The 14356-nt window shown below is 44.4% G+C and overlaps 2 protein-coding genes across 2 annotated transcripts; both read right to left on the bottom strand.

Moving 5' to 3' along the window:
* Positions 1-5409: 5409 nt before the first annotated feature.
* LOC128107920 (dehydrodolichyl diphosphate synthase complex subunit Nus1-like) lies at positions 5410-6759 on the bottom strand. The gene has a single exon (XM_052734258.1). It carries the CDS (start codon positions 6697-6699, stop codon positions 5815-5817), a length of 885 nt encoding a protein of 294 aa, XP_052590218.1. The 5' UTR covers positions 6700-6759; the 3' UTR covers positions 5410-5814.
* Positions 6760-13154: 6395 nt separating this feature from the next.
* Positions 13155-14356, bottom strand: Defb135 (defensin beta 135). The gene is made up of 2 exons (XM_052734257.1): positions 14299-14356; positions 13155-13330 (listed from the first exon to the last, which is right to left on the bottom strand). The coding sequence occupies exons 1-2, from the start codon at positions 14354-14356 to the stop codon at positions 13155-13157; spliced, it is 234 nt and encodes a 77-aa protein (XP_052590217.1).

Raw genomic sequence — 14356 nt, 5'->3', positions numbered from 1 at the left:
TTTCTTCCTTCCTTCCTCCCTTTCTTTTCTTTCTTTCTTTCTTTTTTTATTCCAATCACCTTTCTTCTTTCAGCAGAGATGTCTGCAATGTTCAGGAGGGGGCTAACTCACAGCAGGGTTAAGATGTGGGTTTCCTCTGTTTATCTGGTATTTGGGGATATGGCCTCTCTCAAAGGTCTTGTATCTCTGTTACCACCTGGTGCCTTTATCTGTTTGGTCAAGGAGCCTGGAACAAGCTTCTCCTGACAGTGTGGACTAGTCCAAGGTCTCAAAGCCAGATAGAACAACTGAAGGGCCCAGTGGAGCAGCAATCAGGGCTCTAGGGCTCTGAGCTATGTGTGGTGACTACTGAGCTCCTGGCAGCAAGCAGCCTGGGATCAGCCATAATAGAATTTGAGCCAATAAAGAATATGAGTATAGGTCAGGCAGTGGTGGCGCATGCCTTTAATCCCAGCACTCAGGAGGCAGAGCCAGGCGAATCTCTGTGAGTTCGAGGCCAGCCTGGTCTACAGAGCAAGCTCCAGGACAGGGGCACCAAAACTACACAAAGGAACCCTGTCTCTGGGGAAAAAAAAAAAAAGAATATCGAGTATCAGGCAGAAGCCAGAGTATGCTTTTAGTCCCAGCACTCAGGAAACAGAAGCAGATGGATCTCTATGAGTTTGAGGCCAGCCTGGTCTACATAGCAAATTCCAGGTCAGCCAAGGCTGCACAGTGAGACCTTGTCTCAAAAGAAAGAGGAGGAAGATGACGGAGGAGAAAAAGAAAGAGGAGGAGGAGGAGGTAAAAAAGAGCAATTACCTCTCTGGATCTATAGGACAATTTGCCTTCTAACAGTATTAATTCTGCTGAACTAATTCTTTCCTTCTAATGCGTCCTTAAACTTATTTTTCAGTTCTTTATAGCTTCATTGTGTAGGTCTTTAACATCTCTGGCTAAACTGTATGTTGGGGGGGGCGTCTGTGCTAGGCCATTATGTATAGGGAGAGGGTTAGTTGAACCTGCTGTCTTGCCTATAGTTGCTTAGTCTGTACTGAACAAGAGAAGTTGATGTCCACCAGAGATGTTTTTTGTGGCAGTAGTTTTTCTTTGTGTATCAGAGGCCTCTGCTGGCCACACTTGGCTTTTCCTCCTTCGGGTTGGGCAAGACTCCCCAGATGATACCCATAGGTGTGACTCTTTCAGCTAAGGGCTTCCTCTCAAGTGTACTGGCCGTGAGGGAAACAGCCACATCACTGAGATCAGAACAGGCAGAGCACCTCTTGCATAATAATCACTCTGCAGGAAGGATGCAGTTAGGGGTGTCATGTAGCCCGCCCCCCAGCTCAGAGCTCTCAGGCTTTGCAGCAGTAACCGACAGGTTGCTCCAGAATTTTAACCACACACTGACCCTCAGGCTCAGAGCTATATAACTGCAGGTAGATTCTCAGTTGATGAGATCTGTTCCTGTCCACTGCAGGCAGAACCCTCTCTCCTTATACACGGCTAGACTAAGCCATGCTTTCCCCTCTTTCAGCCCTCTTGCTCTCAATGACCGCCTCACTTGGGCCCTTCTTCTCCCAAAAATATGGCAGGCCAAACTGAGATTCCTTTGCCTGTGGATGTTCCCTAATCTTGGCGCCTCCATCAGGCCCAGTTGTTAACATACAGTTATCTCACAAAACACCCCCTCGCTGTTCCATCCACTGCTGACCCACCTGGCAGATGAATCATTTTCTCACCGAAACCTCCAACTGGATCTGAGGCTTTCAAGGGCTGCGGCTGATTGAGATAGGACTACACGGCTTTCGTTTGGCTCACCTTTTGGAGGTGGCTTCTATCTCCCCTCCCTCTGCCAGACAACTACCTGGCTGACACAGTTTGGCTTGCTTCTCTGTGTCCTGCATTATTTTCTCTGCTCATTCCCAGTTACCACCCCACCTCCCTTCATGGCTCTCAGATGCACTTCCTCTACTTCTCCCTTTTAATGTGGTCTTCTTTTGTCTTGTTCTGACACGCTCCTTCACCAGCTCGCACAGAGGCGGCCGCTACTTCACCATCTTGTACAGAAGTTCATTTTTATTAATGGTTGTCCGCAGTTTCATTGTGGATGTAGACTGTGTTGATTCATTCATCTCTTGGTGGGCATCTGTGTCACAGCTATGGTGACTAGTTCTGCAAGTGGACAAGGACGTGCAGTATCTCTGTGTGTTGCTGACTTAGATTCCGTAAGGCACAGCCCCGGGGAGTGGAACAGCTGAATCACATGGTCATCCCATAGTTAGTGTCTTGCGGGACCTCTGGCCTGATTTCCATAGCAGCTGCACTAGTTTATTCCCCCTGGCAGAGCACAGAAGTTCCTTTCTTCCACAACCTTCCCAGCACTTGCTGTTTGATTTCTCTCTTTCTTGTTTAAAAGAATCCTTTTCATCCCACTGACATAGTATCATGCGTTTTTTAAAATAAAAGAAAATCTTGGAAAGACGGTCATCACAATGTAATCAAGGCCTCTTGATTTTTATTTCTCCGAACCCTCTAATTTTCTTAAATGTTGTTATTACTTATAGTAAATGTTTTTAAGCCTCCAGGAAATTCTTTTCACGTTCTCCTTTTCTGTAACTTTTATCCATTCACAGCTATCAGTTAGAATCTTGGGTGAGTGCTGATGCAGGCCCTAGGTTTTCCTTCACACCGTCTTACAGTCACTTCTGCTAAAGGCAGATCCCAGAGTCGGAGCCGGCCTTTGGTGGGTCCTGGTTTTCGAGGAAAGCAGCAGGTATAAAGCTGTCTCCAGCTGGGTCTTGTGTTCGGAAGAGAACACTGTGCTTAGGCCCGTCACACTTCTCACCTTTCCATCTCTTCCTTTATAAGAACTGTCCAAGTCACCGTTTCTAGATTCAGTGAAAATTCAGCTTTTAGTCACTGTGGAATTCAACAGTTCTGGTAAAGGTGAAGCTGACCCTTTTGGTTTAAATAAATAATAAACTATTTAAGACTGCAAATGGTGAAAATGAGAATATGCTCCAGAAAAGAACATACTAGCTAAAAAAAAAGTCTCTGTCTCAAAAAAGAAGCAAAATAAATAAACAGTTCTTCTGTAGTCCCTGTTTAGAATAAATATAATATTCACATAGCCACTATGGTCCATGAAGAAAGTATATTCTTTTATTGATTTTTTTCATTCATATATATTTCAACCTTTATTAATAAAATTCAATAAATTTGATTCCTTAATCATAAAAACCTGCTGTATACATTGTTTACATGTTGTCAAAATCTCCACTCCAAGCATCACAAAAACTTCACTGATTCTAAGAGTGGAACCATCACAGAGATGGGAGGAGCTAATTAGCATACATTCAAAGACTGAATTATAGGTATGCACCATTTATTTGGCACTGTTCATTAATATTGTAGCATTTCCTTGTCAGAAACAGGCATTCGAGACTCAGTCACAAAGTACCAGAATTTGCTATTCACATTTTAATCAGCTTTTCAACTTCAAGCAACCACCAGTCAGTTTGAAGAAGCAATCCACAGTCCAGCTTCAGAATGAGTTCAAACCCTCCAACTTCTTTACACAGTCCAAGATGCCATCAGTGAGTAGGAAGCTCCAAGGGGTTTGGATGATGTACAGCTTGTGATGATCCTGACAAGAATTACAGAAAGAACAGTACACTTCATGTTGTCCAGATTGCATTAGCAATCACGTGTGAAGGTTCTAGAATGCTTACATTGAAATGCAGACCCTAGTTACTTGCTGAGGCAATTCTTCCTAAGACTACAATAGACTTAGGATTTTGGTTCTGTTCTGATAGGCAATTTAACTTCATTTTAACAATTTTGTTTGTTTGGGGGTTTTGTTTTTGTTTTTTGTTTGTTTGAGACATGGTTTCTCTGTGTAGCCCTGGCTATCCTGGAACTCACTATGTAGACCAGGCTGGCCTCAAACTCACAGAGATCCACCTGCCTCTGCCTCCCAAGTGCTGGGATTAAAGGTGGGCACCACCACGTCCGGCTAACAAATCTTAAATCGCTTTACTCCAGTTAAGCTAAGTTTAATTCACTAAAGCCATACCAACTCCAAAAGGTCCATTGAGAACATGTATATCATGCTAATAAAAAGCACTGAATTTTCTTAAGTTAACCTCCCTAGGGAGGATAAAAACCAATGGAACATGGATCGCTGCCCAGGACGCCAGAAAAGGGGGATTTTCTAACAATGTTTACATATGTTGTAGCCTCACACAAAGTTTTGGCAATAATTAAGACCTTTTAAAAAAGAAGTTGTACAAAAAAAAAAAACCTTAAGTGTAAAGTAATATCACTGGACCAAATTTCATTTTAATAATTTCTATTATAAGTATTTTTTAACATCATAAATGGGGTTTGTAATCCCAAGTGAAAACACATTCTTCCCCTCAGAGTCTGAGATGCTATTCTAGATCCTACTTTCCAAACCCAGTTGTCTTTGCTGTTTTTCAGATTTCTGGGGCCTGATATTTAAATGGCTCCACACTAAATGTACATGACTCGTGCTGGTAAGAGCTTTCTGAAAACTGCCCATTACATGTAAAGAATGGTTTCCATCAAAACGTGAGCAGTATGGGAAAAACATTAAATCCCTGTTAAGAATTGACTTCTTCTTAAAATAATAGGGCCAGTGCTGTTCTCTGACACAAGAGAACACAAATGATCAAGTTAAGTTAGTTTCATAGACTTTAGTGACACAGACAGACCTCTGTCCTGCTCAGTCCTCTATGCAAAGTTGTTATTGAGATTTACTGGGGAGGGGGAGAATCTACCCAGGGACTACTGGGAGGAGGAACGGGCTACCTTGGTTGCTTCTCTCAAATGTTCATTTTAAATAAAACGCTAATGGAAATGTTTCTGGGTACCATGTGGTACGCTAGTCTTCACACCAGCAAAGGCATCAAAACTGTCTTTTTAGGAAATTTTCCACCTTTAAGACGATTATTTATTTAGTTTTTAACTGCATAATTCAACATTTAAAATTGTTATCTTCAGCACTTCAATACAGAGCGATTTCTTTTTCAAATGATCTTCACAACCCAGAACACAGGCACCAAATCAGTACTCCAAAGTCACATTGCTTACAGAATAATGCAACGGATATGGCCAGAAATCTGAGGAGAGATGTTCTGAATGTAAGTAAGCTTTCAACATGTGAGTACAGGATTCTGCTCCTCTGAATCGCCCTCAAAATGAGAATACTGCCGGGCGGTGGTGGCGCACGCCTTTAATCCCAGCACTCGGGAGGCAGAGCCAGGCGGATCTCTGTGAGTTCGAGGCCAGCCTGGGCTACCAAGTGAGTCCCAGGAAAGGCGCAAAGCTACACAGAGAAACCCTGTCTCGAAAAACCAAAAAAAAAAAAAAAAAAAAAAAAAAAAAAAAATGAGAATACTCCTGTTTAGTAAGTCAATATACTATTCTTAAAAATTAAAGTTTGGTCACTAGGATAAACTGAATAAAAATTACCCTCACCCCACTCCAAACGACCAGCTTTAATCACTTCCTATACTTCACAAAATCAGGAAAGTTGTACCGGCTGAGACCTTTAAATCTAAAGGCTCATATCCTCTGCTATTCCATTCCCGGCTGCCTCCCTGGTTTATTCCCAAACACACACACACACACACACACACACACACACACACACACACACACACACACACACTCGAGTAAGACATTCTTTGTGTCTGCTGATAAATTATGAGGAATATGAACTAGGTGTGCACAGGGTATTTATAGATACTTTGTAAACATCAGAGTCCCTCGGGTCCTTAGTTCCAAAAGGGACGCAAACAGGGACCACTACTTTCCCAGACGCGGTTCACTCGTCGCATACTGACAAAGGGCGGAGAAGAAGTCCTCGTAACGGAGGTTCAGGTGAGAAGGCAAGGACACGATCTCAGCCAGTCTGATTTGCCAGGGGAGAAAGCCTAATGTGCTGTCCACAGAACCAAACTTCAGTACTAAATCCGGATCAGGGAAGCCGTGGGAACGAAGCAAGCGGTCAAACACATCCACGTTCAGATCCGTGGCTCTCCGTTGCTGCCGCGCCACCAACTGGCAGAAGTCCTGGGCGGCTCTCACAACGTCTGCTTTCCCGTCTTCTGGGGACAGCACCTGCACGGCCGACCGGCAGATTAAAACGAGACCGTCTTTGCCATTACTCTCTGCCAACTCTGCTGAGTATCTGGAACAATCTAAGCCCCAAAGTTCCTGTTGTCGTTTTAAAATTTCCTCCATCAGTCTGGAATTATTTCTTTTGAAAATACCCTGGTGGTCGTAGACGCTAACGTAGGAGATCCCCACGGCCACGCACCACACCACGATGCTCGCCACGTCCGAGAAGCTGTGCTCCAACTCCGTGATCAGCAGACCCAGGTGCACGGGCAGCTTGTGCAGGGTCCCGCAGTCCGCGCGCCAGCGCAGCCCGGGGTGCATTATGGCCAGCGCCGGGTCTCCCGGCGAGTACGATTGCGATTGCGAGTGCCGGTGCAAGGGCCGGTGCGGACTGCGACAAGAGTGCCCACAGTTCGTCAGAGGCTTGGGGAGCCACCGGATCCAGCTCCAGGTGCCCGGGCGCGCGCGCAGCGCCGAGATGAGCGCGTGGTGCGGGCAGAGCAGGGCTTGTAGTGCCCGCCACACCAGCGCGCGCAGCACCCGCTGCACCAGCGCCTGCAGCCCGGCCATCGTCGGAGAGCCGGGCGCCGCCTCCTCCCAAGGCCCACGCTCACAGCTGTCCCCGGCTCCCGCGGCCCCACCCCCACTGCTGTGCGACTGCTTAATGATAGCTACCCTGACACGAGTGAGATGGGATCTGGAGACCTTTTAATCATTTTTTTAAAAGAATTTATTTTTTATATGTGAGTGGTGAATGTGCGTTGTGCTTGCAGTTAAGTTTATATACACCTCTTAGGTGCAGGAGCTGGTGGGAACCAGAAGAGGGAGCCGGGCCCAATAGAACCAGAATTACTGTTGTGAGACGCTAAGGAAGTTGGGAATCAAACCAGGATCCTCTGCACGAGAAATGCAGGTAGTGGATGGACCGTCTCTCCAGCCCCTGGAATGTAGTTTTGATTTTTCGTTTTCCTGACAGATAAAAAGACTGAACATTTTTCAGAATTTTATTGGTCATTTGGATTTCTTTTTGATGACTATATATTTAACTCATTTACATATATATATATTTGTTGGATGAGTTTAGAGTTGGGGAGTCTAATTATTGTAGATTTTTTTTAAAATACCTAAGTCATAGGGTCGGCACCGCGTTCAGCCTCCTGGGACAGGAGTAGATTTCAATCTGACCTTTAGCAGTTTCTTCTCCATGGTGTTGACAAACTCCTCTCACGCCGCTCAGCTTTTCCAAATTCCATTGTGCAAGGTTTCTAGCCCAAGGGCAGACGGTCCCAGACTCTTTATAGCAAGCTTCCTATCTTCAAATGTCATTTAAACTTGTATATTGACTACTAGAGAGACTCTGGTGGGTGGACATGGATGTGGTGTGTCTCTGGGGACGTTCTTTCAGTCAGTGTTGTCCAACGTTCTTATTATTTAACCAAGACAATGATCTAACCTTTGCCTATTTTAGCCCTAGGCTTCCAAGCGAGTCTTAGTAGTTAAAGTAATTGGGCTAAAAATCGTTTGAGCCACATACATGACATGATGTGTTGGGTCGGCGGTCTTTCACGGAAGCTTAACTGCTCTACTGGCTGACTCTAAAACTGGTAAGCCCTTAATACACCTTCATTTTTCTTTCGGAGTCCTTGTTTAGAGTTCTAACGAGGAAGGATTCGGGTGCAAACTCACAGGTAAGTTGACCTTTCCAGTTTTAAATGTCTTTCTAATCTAGAAAACATTCAGTCACTGGCTCCCAGATGTAGTTAAGCATAGAAGATGCCTGTATTAACATACTAGTTTTCCTTGCTGTGGCAAAATCCCCAAGGAATGTCACTTAGAGGAGAAAATGTTTATTTTGACTCACAAAAGATTTCAGTCCATAGTCATGTGGATCCTTGCTCCTGGAACAGGACCAGGCAGAACACCAGGGCAGGGAGCACGTGACAGAGCAAAGCTGCCAACCTTGTAGTAACGAGATGAATTTGTGAGGAGGAAGCCTGGGGCGGTATGTAGTCCTTGGCGCATGCTCAGTCAGGACTAGCGCCCTTCAACTGGCACCCATCTCCAAAGTTTCCCTCACTTCCCCAAAGTCCATCAACTCAGCAGCACATGCTGGGCTAATGATGTCAGAGCCCTCACTAGCTAATTACTCCTCTAAAACTGTTGTGTTGAAGACTAAGCTTTCAACAGATGAGCCCTTGGGGAACATTTCAGATCAGAGCCATAAAAATATGTAAGCATGATTTCCAAAGCCAAAGAAACCACGGAAGGAACAATTTAGACAATAGTAACTGTCACTGCACACTATGAAAGACGTGAATGACATAAATAGGGCCAAGAAGATGACTCAGTGGATAAAGGCGCTTCTGCCAAACCTGGCGACATGGGTTCCATCCGTTACAGCGAAAGGAGAGAGAAGGGGCTGGAGAGGCAGCTCAGTGGTTAAGAGCTCTTGCTGTTCTTTCAAAGGGCTTGAGCTCAACCAGTTATTACCTGTAACTGCAGCTCCCCCACCCCATGAAAAAAAAAATAAAATAAATCCTTTTAAAAGAATAGGAAAGAGCCAACTCTTACAAGTTGTCCTCTGACCTCCACACATGTACCATGGTGCTCCTCACGCGCGCGCGCGCGCGCACACACACACACACACACACACACACACACACAAATAATTGATAAATAATTAATACAAAAGCAGTATAAGTGATAGATATGGGGAAATATCTTTCCTACTGTCTAATATTTATGGAGATAATGTGTTTATCACCAAATAACTTACATCTCAAGAAACTCAAACTTCAGCTGTCATCTCCTCAAGTTACTCCAAGGTCGTTCCCTTCTAGTTTTTTTCAACATAAATTACAAATGGCTAAGTGATGGCATTTGGGGGAAGCACCATGTCTGCCAGTGTATAGTGCGTGTGCCACTTGTGAGTGACAGACTCTGTTTAGCAGAAATAAGTATATAAATAACCCAGGCAAATAAATAAATAAATGAAAAAAGAAAAGAAAAATAACTCAGGCTAAGAACTCTTAGAAACTAGGTGGAGAAGGCAGCTTCCTCAATGCGATTTAAAAACAAACAAACAAGAACAGACAAAAACCACAGCTGACATTATGTTTAATGGTGAAATACTGCATTGCCACAAGAATCAAAAAGAAGACAAGAGGGCGTCTCTCCAGAGATGGCTCAGAGATTAAGAGCACTGGCTGCTCTTCCACAGGACACAACTATATGTAACTTGAATTCTAGGGTATCTGACACACTCTTCTGGCCTCCTTGGGCACTGCACACACATGGTGCATAGACATACATGCAGGCAAAAAGCTCATACACACACAAATAATAAAAAGAAAAAAGAAAAAGTTAAAAGCTAAGAAGAAATACCTGTTCTCAAAACTCTTAGTGTCCTGCTGGGGGGATTACTAGTCAGTATGATGAGGAGGAAAAGTCGGAGCCCACCAATTAAAAAATACAAAGAAAAGTCTCTTGTCTAAGGTGTGCGATTGGCTATGTAGACAATCTCAAGGCATCTATTGAAAACAACTATGAGAATTAAGAAATGAGTTCACACCTGGCAATGGTGGGACATGCATTTAATCCCAGCACTCAGGAGGCAGAGGCAGGTGGGTCTCTATGAGTTCCAGGCCAGCCTGGTCTACAGAGCGAGTTCCAGGACAGCCACAGCTAAACAGAAAAACTCTGTCTTAAAAAATGAAAAATAGCCGGGCGGTGGTGGCGCACGCCTTTAATCCCAGCATTCGGGAGGCAGAGGCAGGTGGATGTCTGTGAGTTCGTGGCCAGCCTGGTCTACAGCGCGAGATCCAGGAAAGGTGCAAAGCTACACAGAGAAACCCTGTCTCAAAAAAAAAAAAAAAAAAGAAAAATAATAAAAATGAGTTCAGTAAGGTTACCAGATAAATAGGTCAACTGTATTCCTAGATAACATCCATTAACAGTAGCATTAGCTGGTGTAACATAAACAGAGAGGTCATAAAGCTTTCAAGGCTCTGGAAGCTAAGAAAATTATGATACTCACAAAGCCTGTCTCCAAGGTCACATGTGCAGTAAACATTCCAGGAGATGCTTTAGTGGAGCTCTTCTCGAGTTTTGCAGGAAGCTGCAGGAATGCATCTTTCATGAGTCACCACCCATCTTGGAATGGGCTTCTCAATGATGCACCTGCCTGAGGGTCTATGCACACCTCACCCCGTAAGTAACTCCAATAAACTCATTGGTTTGTCAAGACAAACTTGGGTAGAACCATCTCTTGGTTGTGTCTTTGGTGCCCTCTCTGGATATCCCTAGAAAATGTCCCACAGCACAGTTAAAGCCTGAGCACGGACAGACAAAAGAGCAAAGACGGGGTAAAGCGGAGCAGTTGCATGGCCCTGATGAGGGCGATAAGGCATGCAGCTAAGACTGATCTGTTTGAAGGTGAAGCAGTCATGAGCCCAATCCCAATGTGGCCGCCTTTCCCACGTGGTTTTGGAGGTTACGGCTGGTTGCTCAAGTGGCAAGTGTATGATTTCTCTTGTGAGGGAGAAGACATGCAACCAATGTCAAGTCATCTGCACGTGAAGTGTCCCAGGGTGGCATGGAGACACCTAACATAGTCCTGCTCTCACGGTGGTGCAGACAAAGAGAAGTCTGACTTTCTCCTTGTCCCGACTTTTGTTTTATCCACTCAGTAAAGCATAGAATGCTCTCTAGAGAGAGTGTCATGCTTTCTTAATAAATGGAGTCTACCACACAAATATGTAGACGTAAAATCTATGATTCCATATGTATACAGGGGCCTCGATAATGGCCCAGTATAGGAAACTATAATCGAACAAGAGTCTGCATCTAAGCTGCTCGGCAAATTGAAGCCTTTTAAACAGAAATGAGGGAGTCCCTTGCAGCGTGGCCCGTGAGGTCATGGGGCATGGGGCCAGATGGGATCAGTCTGAGGACTGTAGAAGTAGAGAAACGGAGAGATGTGGCTGCTTTCCCTTCCTTGAGACCAACGCTGTGTAATGGGATCTAACGTGAGAGAAGCTGTTGGGAACACTTGCTTAGTGCTGCCTGTGGTCCCCGGGAAGGGTGGGCATTGCTGAAAAGAGGGGGTGCTTGATTTCCAGTTTACCTAGCCTGTAGAGCAAGAGACCCAAGTTAACTCATGGGGACTCGAGTGGTAGAGGACTTCAGTTACTTTGCTGAGGCCCATGATGGGGAAGGATTACCACAAGACATGAGAGGCTCCAGAACCCTGGAATGATTTGGACTGGCATTTTAAATTGGGTTTTAGGTGCTAAAGAATTCAAGATGAGGTGGGGGCAGGAAAGTAGATGATGGAATCTGTCTGGGTTTCAAAAGCAAATGTGATAAGATTTGCACCGAGTCAGAGTTCCCAAGGAAAATTTTTGGCAGGAAACCAAAAGTGTCTGAATGGCCTCAAAGCCTGGGCAACAGTTTACCAGGGAAATGAGAGAGGAAGTGAATGGCAGAATAGTTCAAGTTAGAGAAAACAAAAAAAAGATTAAGCTTGTCCTAGAGGTGAACAGTTATTTCCCACAGAGAATATTCTATGTAAATTTTCCTCTGCCAAAAACATATACTGGGGAGGAGGGGGTTGTTTGCATGGCCTGGGGCCCTTCCAACAGCCAGGTGAGGCTGATGGGGAGGTGGGAGAACCAGAATCAGCCTGTCAGAACTGGGGAGTCAACCCCAGTAGCACTCACGGCCATTAAGAACACAACCATGATGATACATAAGGTTAAGTTGTTGCACACCCTTCCACCAGTGTGTACAAACAGGAGTATATCATTATGTCTTCATCATTACTTGGCAACAGAGACTGGCAGGATGAACTCAAGGCTTCACACATGCTAGGAAAGCATTCTGCAAACCGAGCTACATCCCCACCCAACAGAAATGTTTAAATGATGTAGTCCCACTAAGCAGTAGGAAACCCCCATGGGTATTATAAACATGCTCAACACTTCAATTTAGGTATTTTCCAGGTGACTTTTATTTTCCTATTTTCTACATTAAAGCTTGAATAAACACATTGTGAATAGGGATACATAGGCAAATGCTCTAACTTCCAGCTGTACCCCAGTCACAAACAAGGACATCTGACCGTTCTGTAAACATTTATTAGTCATAGGTAAAATACAAATTCAGTTACTATGTATTATTAGTATACATACCCCAGAGCGGGACTGGGGATAGAAAACACTAGCCGGGATCCAGAATAAGAAGTAACAACATGGTTGAGGACATAAATCGGTACAATCAATTTGAGAGACAGAGGTGAGATTTCTGGGTCCACAACTACACGTTGATCTACTAAAACAAATGTGACCTATAAGAAAGGAAGAAAGCAATGTTTGTCACAAACTATAGATACAGTCATTTAACTACACAAGAATAGTTCTCCAACGTAATACTACATTGAGAGTGGTGAGTACAGTTACATGACACAATGGAATACATTCACAAAAGCATTTCAGAGTAGAAATCAGACTGAAGAAGGACCAGCTGGGGCTGATCTAGTTCTGTTGTAGAGTCCTTGCTTAGCGTAGGTGAGATCTGGGCTCTGCTTGAAGCCCCACAAAAGTATGGCCAGGCAGTGGTGGTGCACGCCTTTGATCCCAGCACTCCGGAGGCAGAGGCAGATGGATCTCTGTGAGTTTGAGGTCAGCCTGGGCTACAGAGCGAGTTCCAGGAAAGGCTCCAAAGCTACACAGAGAAATCCTGTCTCAAAAAAAAAAGTAACTACTGGATAATTCTGTTGATATAAGGTTAAAAATGAAAATGGATGCTGGGACTTTTCCTTTAGAAGCACCTTAGGAAATGTCCCTTGTAGGGTAATGAGAAAAATACTGGTGACAAGGAATTTAATTTAAAGTATTTCCTGAAGAAAGACAACCAAGAAACACAGCCTACAGAAACACTGACAGACTAAAGCCAACATTTTAATAGTGAAACTGAGCTTCTCAGATTTCCCAGAGGAACCAGTGGGAGACCCCAGATACTCACAATTACTTCACAAACAGAGTGGGCATGTCCTTACGGTCTATACAGCACAAGAATTTAGTGTCACACAAAATGTTAAAAATTTCTTCTTGTTCTCTGTCACATTCTTCCTTGCAAACGCCTTTGAATAGCCAGCATGAATCAAAAATTTGTCTTATGTAAATATTCAGTCCACTCCTAACTGTAAAGAAGGAGAAAAAGGTTAATGTCCAATTATTGACCTCCAGTGTCATGAATAATTTAGACTTCAGGCCCTTCACACACTTTTATAAGAAACTCTACATAATCAAATATATCCGCCGGATCTATGGCTACACACTCCTTCCAGTTGCTTTGACTCCAGCTTTCAGGGGCCCCGTTATGAGCCATTAGCTCCTATGGTCCAAAACTACACGACCCACTGGTCATTTCTCTGCATGGAACAGCACAGTAGGTTCAGTTTGCTGCTATTTTCTACGTGGAAGACAGAGAAGTTCCAGGTGTCTGCAGAGACTCCATATCAGGAGACGCAAGCATCTCCCAGGGAGCTTTTGGTTGTCAAAAGTTCAGTCTGAAGAAAGGAAGACCAATGGCCTAGAACTCAGAAGTCTTTAATTCCATTCCAATGTGTCCAATACCTTTCTGGATGACTTTTTGTTAAGTGCCCCATTACCTGTCCTAGCTTAATGACAGGGTACTCAGAGGTATCCTGTGGGGTAATGGGTAAGAAATGGCTTCAAGTACCTAAAACCCATACCTAAAATCTAGCAATGTTAATATCTAAGTGCCCCTGGAAGCCAAGGAATAATGGGCAGGAGGTAGGGTGCAGTTCATGGGACTGGGTGCAGCCTGAGTCATCCTGCTCCTCTTTGGTAAGCTTTGGTGTCTCTACTAGCTGCCAGCGTAGAACCATGGATTGGGCTTTGATCTGCAGTAAGAATCAATGTGTGCAAATGATCAATAGTGTATGATCAGCTGCTCCTGAGAAGCACACTTGCCTGCTGTGTGCTCCCTAGCCCCGGAGCACCCCTCTGGGGACAGAGAGTCAAGAGGAGACCCGGGGCAGTCTCCGGAGATCTCTATTTCTATTCCTGGTCTCTCAGCACTGCCCTTATCTCGGTCTTACAGAACCCCACACCATGATTCCATAAGGAAAGGAATCCATGTTACCTGGTGGAACATAGGAGAGCAAGACAAAGACCACAAGGACCAATGGAACGCTCTTCAT

This window comes from Peromyscus californicus, unplaced genomic scaffold (genome assembly GCF_007827085.1).
Source record: "Peromyscus californicus insignis strain IS unplaced genomic scaffold, ASM782708v3 Scaffold_12__1_contigs__length_115047231, whole genome shotgun sequence".
NCBI classification, from domain to species: domain Eukaryota; kingdom Metazoa; phylum Chordata; class Mammalia; order Rodentia; family Cricetidae; genus Peromyscus; species Peromyscus californicus.
The sequence above is the reverse complement of the archived record's forward strand: the minus strand, read 5'-3'. Positions and strand labels throughout refer to the sequence as shown.

Coding starts and splice junctions, on each gene's coding strand:
- LOC128107920 (XM_052734258.1), bottom strand. CDS start 6,699: ATGGCCGGGCTGCAGGCGCTGGTGCAGCGGGTGCTGCGCGCGCTGGTG.
- Defb135 (XM_052734257.1), bottom strand. CDS start 14,356: ATGAAGAGCGTTCCATTGGTCCTTGTGGTCTTTGTCTTGCTCTCCTAT. Junction 13,331..14,298: donor GCTCTCCTATGTTCCACCAG/GTAACATGGATT, acceptor CCTTCTTTACAG/TTAGGAGTGGACTGAATATT.